The following is an 11127-nucleotide window of genomic DNA, read 5'->3' on the forward strand; positions in this document are numbered from 1 at the left end:
CACACACACACACACACACACACACACACACACACACACACCCTGCTGTTGTGCAGCAGACAGTTCCAGCTGCAGACATACCGGGGTTGGACATGCCCAAAAGGCAGAGCCTGTTTCCTGTCACCTATCAGCTGGTGGCAGACAGCGGGACATGAGTGTGTTTGCGTGTGTGTACTGACACATGTGCTTGTAAATACGGCTTTAAATTTTAGGCCTTTTGTGGGAGAATTTGCAAGCTAGTCAAGTCAGTTTTACAGATATTGGCCTTAAATTTAATGTGGTAATAGCTGAGAGTCAGTCACAGCACCTCAGAATATTGCATGAGATTTGGTACAAAAGGGTTGTTCCAAATTATATTAAAAATCTTGCATGAAGGGCAGCAGGAATATGTATTCCTTCATATGTTGGTGCTAATGCTATTATGCTTTTAATATCTGAAAAACACGATATTTTTTTGCTTGGCAGACATTGAGAAATGCTTGTGGATCTCATGTAGTGGTGGTAACATGTCACAGAACATGCTAGGAAAGGAGAAGGGAGATGAGAGAAGGCAGCTACCCTGGGTTCTGTCTGCCAGGGACAGGGCCAAGGCAGCATGGCACACGTCGTCCTCAGACACCCTTTCTCCGCCCTCTTGCCCCACCAGCTCTGACAGGCCGCACGAGAGCCCCTCGGCCCAGTGAGGGGTGGACGGCCGTCTGACAACACCCCACCTGCATGACCTTTACCATGCTTTACCCCCTACAGGAGACAATCACCTCATAGCAAACAGCTCTACAGGAGATGCTAACACACTGCACACTCAAAAGGACACGCAAAAAGACAAGCAGGCTTGGTGCTCGCACAGATTTGCAGAAAGTTTGATGAACATTAGGTGCTGTTAATAAGATTATAACATTGCTGTTGGGCAATAATTTGGAGCAGCAGGATGCAGCAAGTCACCTACTCTGCCATTATCTGTGTCTTTATTTAACTTGTAAATAAAAAGAGCAAACCCTTTGAAAATCACAGGAATAATCAGACATATTGAAAGGTTTTTCTAACCTGAAATACATTTGTGTTATTTCTCTGTTCATTTCGGTGTGGGGGGACATAGATTCTGCCAGTTTTGGTGAATCTTCTGCTAGTGTCTCTTTAAATTTAAAGGAAATCATGATGGGAGATACTGTGTGTTCCTTAAATCTCTTGATGGTAAAAATATTTTTAATCCTTCAGATTCTAGCAGTGGACACTGTGAATAATGAAAAGGATTCAGTTTAAACAGATTGTGTATCTGTGGTGGTAGTGTAAAAGTTTGTTCATTCATGATTTTGGGGATCTTATGTCATGCATTTAAAAAAACGTGGTTTATAATAACAGAGTAGACAGTAATGTCACCCGGACGGTGTATTTTTCGTGTCCAGCAGACGTAACTTATAAAAAAATAATAGATATTAAAACTAGGATTGGTGAATGCATGGTCCCGTTTAACCTGCTCTGTGCGCGCTCCCGAGACTGTGGGCACAACAGGGATACTGATTTTGACACAACACCGGAAAAATAAAAACTCGCGCTTACGTCATCTGTGTGCGACGCGACTTGGAACAAACGCTGGTGTTTACGCGAATGCAACAAGGTGGGTATTTATTTGTAACATTTCAGTAAACTGACTTCATTTTACGAACATTAAGCGTTTGAGAGACAGTAGCTGTAGTTTGTAGCCAATTTCGGATCCAACGAGTCGGAAAGTAGCTAAACACGACACTTGACTTAGCAGCCTCTAAAATTATCTACTAGTCAACGCAACTTCATCTTGTTAACCCATTTTAAAAAAAATCAAACTGTGTGCTTTTTAGGTTAAAATCTTGGACTCCACGCTTCGTACTTCGTGCTCTATTCTCCCGCTAATGATGAATCCATTAATTAGACGGAGCCTTCCCCCATCCGTGAGGAGTCTTTTGACAGATATTATTAGTTCAAAAGAGTTGCAGTGGACAGAGACAGAGGAGGAAACCACTACTGATGGGATTCTGTTGCCGTCCAGAGGAGCTGGGTCTGAACAAGAGGACTTTCTTTCTCCTGCAAAGACTGAAGAGGAGAAAGCTGCAGAGGATGGGAGCGACAAGAGGAAGACTACAACAGTGTGCATGCTGTGTGAATGCAAACCCTCTAACTACACCTGTCCCCGGTGCAACCTCCACTACTGTGGCTTGGCTTGCTACCGGAGTCCAGACCACTCCGTGTGCTCAGAGGAGTTTTACAAGGAGTCTGTTCTGCGGGAGCTGAAAGACATTGGGAAAACGGAGGCAGAGGGCAAAAAGAAAATGCAAGAAATTCTGCTGGGACTCCGCCAGAAAGCAGAGATGACACATGTGGGGATGGAGCGTTTGTTGAGGGAAGTGGGCGTTGTGGGAGATGACACAGATGAGGGGGGAGTAGAGACAACAGAGAAGGTTCAGGCTTTGGAGCTCCTGTCCAGATTAGCAGAACTTCAGCAGTCTGGAGAGGAGAACACAACAGAGATTGAGGCTATTTTGAGAAAACTTCAGGAGATCGGAAGAGGGGAGACGCTGCCTGAAGTCTCTGATGAGGATGATGATGGTGCTGAAGGGGAGCTGAATTTGGCGGAGCGATTGTCAGGTCTGGATACTGATAAACTTTCAGAGGAGGAACTGTGGGGACTTCTGAGCAGTAAAGAGCAAGAGGAGTTTATCAATCTTATGAAAGGTGGAGCTGTTGCAGAACTTGTTCCCCTGTGGAAGCCCTGGTGGGAAGAGCACGAGGAGGATGGGAGAAAACTTGTGGAAGTGCTTGAGGAAGTGAGCAAACTAGAGAGTGAAGATATACCAGTTCTGAATGGGAATGATGATCAAGTCAAGGTATCGCAAGAAAAAGGTCAAAATCAGGGCAAGTCGGGTGTGAAATTAAACCAGGTCAAAGGAAGAAGAAGAGAGAAAATGAAGAAAGAAAGCTCATCTTTGCAGAAAGTACCTCCAATTTCTGCAAAAATTCCAACTTTAAGTTCATTATGTTCAAATCCGTCTCCTCTGGTTCGTTACGGCTTAGTCAATGCGCTTTACAGCTACGCATTTTCCTTGAGCCTGTTTAATGGTGACACTGATTCACTGATGTTTGAGTTCTGTGACATGACTCTGGCTCTGTCTGAGGCGCTCAGCTCAAACAAGGTGTTCAACTCCGTCCAAGAGGCCTTAGACCACGGAGAATCTCTCATTAGACGTGGAGGTTACCTTGACAGAGAGGATCCTCTTGCTCCAGCCAGGGCAGTGGAAGCTGTGGCTCACATCATGACTGGCAGGGAACGACAGGATGCCACAGCATACTGCTTGGCAGCTTTGAGTCAGCTGCGCAGTGTCCTTTCGAAGGCCAGAACAAGCCTACCCAAAGAGGGAGATGAAGGAGCAAGGAGGCAAAGGTACTTCCTGGCGAGCAAGAAGTGTGAATTCTTTCAAGCCTGGGTGCTGGTTAATTCACAGTGGATTCACAGACTTGCTATTGAACTGTGGAATGAACACAGTAAAAAAGAAAGTGCCAGGAACAGTGTTAAGAAAGTAACGACTGTAGTTAAAGAAAGTTTGACAAAGGAGAAAAGAAAAGGAAATCATAAGCTGATTGAAGAACTGAGCTAATAAAAATCCTAAACATATTTGTGTTTTTAAAGTAATGAAACACATAAAACCCTAAATGCTGTTCTGTTATGACATATTCTTTAGTTGTTTTTTTTTTGCTCCTATTGCTTAAGTATTGTTAAGGAATTTTTCTTTTACAAATTAAATAAAGTTTTCCACAATAATAAAATGTTTTGTATGATGTGTTGTATATTTAAACACTAAAAGTTCAACATCTCCAAACAGGGCAAATGTTTCACATCATGAGTCGAAGCAAACTTATTTTCATGAGAATTAAACTAATTCAATTCAATAATTCAAAAAATTAAATACCAGACAATTTTAATTATAGGAGTTAATTATTGTTCTGTCACGGACCAGGATTCACCACTCACCCAGTCAGTTCCCAGGTTGCTGTTTTTATAATGAAATTATAATAGAAGCTGGTGTGAAAGTGATGGTGACTCCATTATTTATTTATTTATTAAATTATTATTTTATCTTTGAAAACATAGTTTAATACTCTCCCTTACTGGAAGTAAATTATAAAAGAATGGCAAGGTACTTTAGTAAAAAACCATTGATATATATTACTGGATTGGGCGAGCTGAGTGGATGTCAATGGACCGTAAGGCGTCATCCTGATGAAAAACTCATAACTTCCTTATTTCTTGCTCGATTTTTATAAACTGCGGTTCAAAATAAAGCTGAGGAAGTTGTGAACTTTATAGTTATGGAAATTTAAAATAGATAAATAATTTAAATGACTAAAATAGTGGCTTAAACTAAGTATTTTGCATTTCACAGGTTTTTTTTTCCATTCAAATCAATGAATTCTGAGCTATGGAAGCCCATTTCCGCCACCCTGATAAAAAAAATAAAACTTGTATCTCATAATTATGACTTAGCTATCTCATAATGGCGGGAATGGGCTTCCATACTGACCAGCTGGATATTCATACATATATTTATCAATCAGAACTGAGTCTTAGACATTTAAAATAATAAAATTAATCTTTTAAAATACACACACACACAACTATAAAAGCTTTTGCTGTAAACTACAATAATTTTAACATCCGTAAAAACAAACTAGAAAATACAAATTATGTCATTTCACAATGAATTTATTTTTATCACAAAGAATTATTCTTCAGTTTCATAATGATGCAGGCTGTATCTGAAGCCGACTCAGCTGGCACACTTGTTTTTTCCTCCTTTTTCTCTGGAAGTGTTGAAAAACACAAATACTGGATGTAGAAAATATCTGAATAAACCAGCCTGTCTGACAACGTGAATATTTTGTTTATGATGCGTAATCATTACATTAGTGTCTGTCATTTATTAGCGAGTCTACATCATAATTTCAGAATTTAACTAGTCAACAAACCAATAAAGTCCATATTTACATGTTTAATATCAGTAAATAATACATTGACAACAGATAAAATCGATTTTAAATAAGGTTAAACATGAAAATTGAAGTTGTTTAATGTTTGCATACAGGTTTTACGATTTAATTAATTTTTTTGGTTAAATATTCGTACTATTTGCCTGTGAAACATAACCCTTTTATCTCTTGTAAACATGTTGTAACAATTTCTACAGTTTATAGCAAAGTATTTTTTTTTACCATTTGTACATTATGATTTATAAAGCGTTTGTTTGCACCGCGCTACGTTCCGCTCTTTGATTTCAATGGTTAGCATTAGCATTAGCTCAAAGCATAAAAATCCCCCTTGCGAAGCACGACCAGGTCACGTGACGCCCAATCCAGAAATGATCAAAAACGAGTACTTGACTGGTTGGGTAATCTCGCGATACTTCAGGCCCCATTGTAGTAGGCACGTCACTTGCTGCGGAAATTTCTCGAGGCTGTGACACAGAAAGCATGGCTGCGCTCTTGAGAACTGCCCGGTTACTTTTATCTCATTCGCATTTGCTTCACATCCCAGGGACCAGAAGAAGCGTGCCGCTGCTTGGCCGGGTGTACAGCGGGGCTGTCGGTGGCAGAAGGACAGAAATTTGTTCGCGGGAAATCAGCCGTATTTCTGGTAGCCTGTCCCGGTATGTAACTGCGTGCTAGCTAGCTAGCTAGCTCCGGTCCATGCGTGAAGCAGGAATGTCGTTGGAGTTCAGTTCAATGACAATAAAAAACACACGTGTTACTACACGAATTCAACCTGCAGTGATAAAATGTGATGGTCATAATTGGGCATATAATAATAATAATTATTATTATAATACTTTAACAGTTATTTGCTGAAGTGACAGTGAAAGGGTCGAGGCTCCCTAGAAACGTTGCGTAACTGGTTTATAATAGTCTATAACACATAATAATCTTTGTATTGATATACCAGTGTTCTTGTGTTTATTTATTGCTGTTTTATTCGTAACATGTTAGCTTTTAATATCAAGCTAACTAGTTAACTTTGTAATGCTTAAGTTTAGCCAATTTGTTGAAGGTTATTTAAAAATAAACGCATTCATTAGTTTGATATCATCCAAAATATATGTTGGCCTTCATAAATGCTAGTAATGTATAGCAGGCTGCTTTAGGCTACTTCAATTGGACTATCATCCTCCAAGGTCACACACAGGTCATTGTAAAATTACATCCTCCAAGGAGGTTGTGCTAGGCTAGCCTGGTTTAAACAAGACCCTGTCCCTCACTTTGCTTCGTACAAGGGTCTAGACTTGATGCACAGAGAATGATTTCTTGGGTGGCCTCTGCTGAAGCCTAAAATGCACATATGTGTGTTGTCGGTGTGAAGGAGGCTAAGCTAAGAAGCTAACCGCAAATCGCGTGTGCTGTAAACAACCCTACTGAGAGGAGAAAAGTACCGAGCCGAACGAGACGGCTGTAAATGAGAGCTGCTGCTTTGTCAGACAAATTTAATTTAATTTGGAAGCCATATCAACACGGACTGGCTTCATTCACCTCCTCCACTGGCGTATGCTAAATAACTAGCAGACTCTGCGCAGAACATTGACGTCATTCAAAAACTCCACCTTCTGTTTGCTGATTGGCCCAGGTAAAATAAACTACAAGAGACACTGCGCAGAAAATTGACGTTCTCTTCTCTGATTGGCCCGGCTGTGAAGGGGAAACTAGAATTGAGCGGAGCTGCGTAGGAAGGCAAGGGCCAGGCTAAAGTTGTGCACACATTGTTTCCTTTTCTAAATATGTTGCCTCACATTGAAGGCATAATGTGGCCAGAGACAAACCAGTTCCTCTGAAATGCTTAAGTAATTCAGGTTAACTTAAATTAGTCTAGTAGGTTTGTGCATAAAATTACCTCCAATTGTATTTTCCAAAGTTCTTAATATTGTTGGAAAACATGAGGCTAGAAAAGGATGGTTGGAGGATTTTTTAGGAAAACATAGCTGTGAATGTGCTGCACAAAAAAGCCATAGTTTTATGTAATCGAATTGACTTTAGGTGCTACTAATAGAATAATGTCATGTTTCACGGAGAATAGCTGTCAAAATACACTATTTGTTGTCTCTTCTCAGAAGAAGAGTGAAAAAATTAACATATTTGGATTTTGACCTGTTTTTTTGACCTGTTTTTTCTTATTCCATTGCCTTCTTCTGACTATTCATTTTTTGTTAACTAAATATCTGTTAAACACCAAGACACAGCTAAGTGTACTCAGTTAGGTGTTAGAATGGAAATAAACAGCTTCCAGTTGTTGGCAACAAAACATGTGCATTTATTACAAGTTATTCCGTAGAACTTTGGTGGTGAAAGTTGCAAACTTTGGCATTGTCTTTCCTCTGTTGTCCTTCCCAGAAATGTGGGGCAGCATGCTGCGGCCTTGGAAAACAGGGACGAAACTGGTGTGTGGTCCAGTCAGGCGCAGCATTTTGACTGGGCCCTGAATAAAATGGACAGTTCTGTGAAGAGGACGGGTCGCATCACCAAGGATTTGCTGCTCCGCATATTCAATGATATTTGCAGGACAGGTAGGCAGGAGGCGAAGAGCTGGAGTTTCTTAAACTCTAAGCTGGAAATCTGCACAGCGTACTGAATATTTTGAAATCTTAATAAAAAGTTGTGCTTTTGGCCTGTTCTTTTTTTTTCCTCACTCTGTTAATAATTCTCTGCACTGTGTCCCTGTCTACATGCAGGTCATCCCAGCGGAAATCAGATCTTGTTGCTGCTGCGCAGTTGTGGGTCTCTGCTGCCTGAGGTGCCGGTGGAGGAACGAAATAAGCTGGCACACAGAGTGTGGGATAAGCTGCAGGAGCTGGGTAATGGGCAGTAACCTAGCACTTAGGGCTGCAACAACGAATCAATAAAATCGATTATTAAAAGCGTTGGCAACAAATTTCATTATCGATTTGTTGTGTCGCGCAATTTATGCATCCCTCGCCGTGTCGCGGAACCGTTTACGTCACCCGCAGAGCGTTGTCAATGCTGGCTGACCTAAATAAAGTTTAGGAAGAAAAAACAACTCTACCTGTAAAGATCCGCCCTCTCTGACTCTCGAGTGAAAAGTAGAGACTTCGAACTTTAAACCAGTTTTTAAATTGTGTTGTTAGGCCAAGTAGATCGGGGGGGCAGAACCAACTGGAATGAAGCAAAAGGCAAAGAATTAGAGAAAAATTAATGTTAAATGTAATTAAATTCTAATTATAATAAATTAATAATAGTTTTACATGTAAAAAAATATTCTATTTTCCTCATTCAGCAACCTATTAAATTTCTTTTATGTTTCATGTATGAGAAATGCACTTTTTTTCATTCGGTATTTAATACAACTGACAAAATAAATTGTTAAAATAGTTATGATGTGCTTCTGTTTTTTAATTCAGGACATTATAAAAAATCCATCATTTTATGGAAAGACCATCTTGATTCAAGAGAGAACTCCAGTTTTTTAAGAAAATGGCTGCTTATCAATTAATTGTTAGTCAATCTATAAGATAAATCAACTTCAGATTAATTAATTAATCAATATCCCTTATTTATACAGGAATGAAATTAATTTGTATCTACTCATATTCATGTTAAGTGTTTTAATGATTTGGCCGAATCGAAAAAATAATCGACAGATTAATCGATTATTAAACTGCTGCGGACATGAAAGCGCCTGCTGCGAAGCAGGAGGAAAGGAGAGAGGAAAAAGTAACATTTCTAGCGGCAGGACAAGTTGGAAGATGGCTGTTTGATGTTATTTATTGTTTTTTAAATCATCCTATAGGCTCTGACATGTTAGATAAATTTGAAAATGAGGTTTTTAAAATATCCTTAAGACTTGAAAAAATCCGTGAGATTGCTCTATACGTCCGTATACCTGCAAAATGATGTAAAATCCTTTATAATTTACAGATAATCTGTACAAGTTGACGTGTGGGTTCAGGCTGAAGCTGCCCGCTGCCTTTCTTTCCCCTCCTCCACTCCCGCTGTGCAGGATGTACTGCTGGTCTCTCTCTCTCTGTGTGTGTGTGTGTGTGTTTGTGTGTGTGTGTGTGGAGAGAGACAGATACAGAGAGAGAGAGAAGCACAGCAGTCAGCCCTCCCCACCTGAGGCTGAAGGTCAACAGACGATCATGCTAAGCTTGCTAACTGTTCCACCCTCTGACTGCTGCAGGGGCGTGTCTTAGAGAGAGGCTTTTATACCAGAACACAGCTGCTGTGACGAAACCGTGGGGAAGCACGTCACAGCGGAGAGCTGTTAACCAATACGCAAATTAGCCTGCAGTACCACTGCCCTACCCATATGAGCAGCAAAAAGATGTTTTTAGACCAAATATTACAGATTTGAACAAATACGCACAAAAACATCAAAATTATCACAGAAACAGTACTATATAACATTTTAGACACATTCTAGACAGTTTATCAGTTTATGGGGTAAGTTACTCTTTAAAGATTCAATACTACTTGTAAAATCTAGTGGTGGAAATCTTTCGGCAACTTAGAGGGCTGCAATGTGCTTATAAATCAAATTTCAGTGCGTTTTGATTATTTGCAATTGTTAGTTTTGTAAATAGATACCACAAGACAGTTTTTAAGCTTATGTTTATAACATGTTTTACATTCGAAAATGAATTCAGAATCTTGCTTGTCTGCTAATGCAGTGCTTCAAACAGTAGATTATAACCCAGAAGTTATACATTCTTTGTTTTAGTTGTGTTTGAGGAGTTGTTGGAAAGTTATACTCACTAGATTATTTGGGGATGAGATCTGAAGCAGCACACATCAGCCTCAGGAATTTGTACACTATTTTAACCATTTAGTTATGTAGAATTTTTTTTTTAACATTACACTGACTGAAAATTGTTTTCCCCAGGTGCACGGTTTGATGTCAGTCACTACAACGCCTTGCTGAAGGTTTACCTGCAGAATGACTTCAGGTTTTCCCCCACTGACTTTCTGGCCAAAATGGAAGAAGCGAACATCCAACCCAACAGAGTGAGTATTACGGTGCAGGGTGCAGCAGTGGCAAACATGAAGGACATTTATGTTCGTTAATCCCACTGAGGACTAAAACTCCAAGAATAAAACATGATTACCAGAATGTTTTTGTCTTTGTGCTCAGCTTTTTTGTAGATAAGTAGGCAATGCATTCTTTTCTTTACTGTTCTTCAAATTATTCGAAATTTACTTCATATAAAAGCATTCTATTATTTCAGAATTTATTTTTTGCATAAAGTTAAGCTTTGACTGATTTTTGTAATGTTTCTATGCAGGTAACATACCAGAGATTAATAGCAGCTTACTGCCAAACAGGAGATATTGAAGGAGCCAGGTGAGCCTGCTTTTGTTTTTAAATTTAACTATTTGCTCTTCTTAGTGTTTTGTTGTTTGTTTTCTTAACAATATCATAGCAAATATGTAGTTTTGTCAAAGTAAGAATAGTTTGTCTTTGTTACTGTTTTGTTTTGGTAATGTTGGTGGTTTTACATGATTTTGAATAATATTAACGTGTGAGTGTTTGAAGAGCTGCAGTAAAGCTTGAGATCCTCATTTTTCCCATACTAAATCATGAATAGGGCTGCCACAAACAATTGTTTTAATAATTGATTAATCACCGATTATTTATTCGATTAATCGACTAATCAGTTCATATGTTAATTGAATATAAAACGTACAGCTTATCACGTCAGAATGCAGCTGCTATTATATAACCATCATTAAAGTTTAGCTATATGCTAACTAAAAATAACTGCTGTGGAAGGCAAGTTCTGCTCCGCAGATATTGTACAGGTTTCTCTTTCATTTTCTTAAAATGATCCCACACTTTTGAGCTCTGTCAGGTAGCCATGATACCAGAGCCTGTCWGTATAATGTCTTGTGACGTCCACGGCCTACCCCAGTTACCACCACTGTGCATGTGTGTCAAGGACAGAAAGGCAGATGTGGCAGTGGAAGGCGTCAAAGCAGTTTGGAGAGAAAAACAAAGTAAAGAACAACAAAAAAAAGAAAAGATTAATCGATTATTAAATTAGTCATCGATTATTTTAATAATCGATTAGTCGTCGATTAATCGTGGCAGCCCTAATCATGAAT

At 39.3% G+C, this 11127-nt stretch overlaps 2 protein-coding genes across 2 annotated transcripts in view; both read left to right on the plus strand.

Annotated features, from left to right (window-relative positions):
• The first annotated feature begins 1572 nt into the window (after positions 1 to 1572).
• Positions 1573 to 3795, plus strand: znhit2 (zinc finger, HIT-type containing 2). The gene is made up of 2 exons (XM_014030857.1): positions 1573 to 1615; positions 1836 to 3795. Exon 2 carries the CDS (start codon positions 1887 to 1889, stop codon positions 3624 to 3626), a length of 1740 nt encoding a protein of 579 aa, XP_013886311.1. The 5' UTR covers positions 1573 to 1615; positions 1836 to 1886; the 3' UTR covers positions 3627 to 3795.
• A 1679-nt stretch (positions 3796 to 5474) lies between these two features.
• lrpprc (leucine-rich pentatricopeptide repeat containing) overlaps positions 5475 to 11127 on the plus strand; it is a gene marked incomplete in the record, with an annotated part of 81482 nt that continues 75829 nt past the window's right edge. The window contains 5 exon segments of the mRNA XM_014030974.1: positions 5475 to 5672; positions 7402 to 7574; positions 7740 to 7862; positions 9908 to 10029; positions 10308 to 10366. Of these exon segments, the coding sequence (XP_013886428.1) occupies positions 5497 to 5672; positions 7402 to 7574; positions 7740 to 7862; positions 9908 to 10029; positions 10308 to 10366 (653 nt within the window).

This window comes from Austrofundulus limnaeus, unplaced genomic scaffold (assembly GCF_001266775.1).
Source record: "Austrofundulus limnaeus strain Quisiro unplaced genomic scaffold, Austrofundulus_limnaeus-1.0 Scaffold0, whole genome shotgun sequence".
Lineage (NCBI taxonomy): Eukaryota > Metazoa > Chordata > Actinopteri > Cyprinodontiformes > Rivulidae > Austrofundulus > Austrofundulus limnaeus.

Bases quoted from the DNA above. Each gene is read 5' to 3' on its own strand.
- znhit2 (XM_014030857.1), top strand. From the start codon at position 1,887: ATGATGAATCCATTAATTAGACGGAGCCTTCCCCCATCCGTGAGGAGT.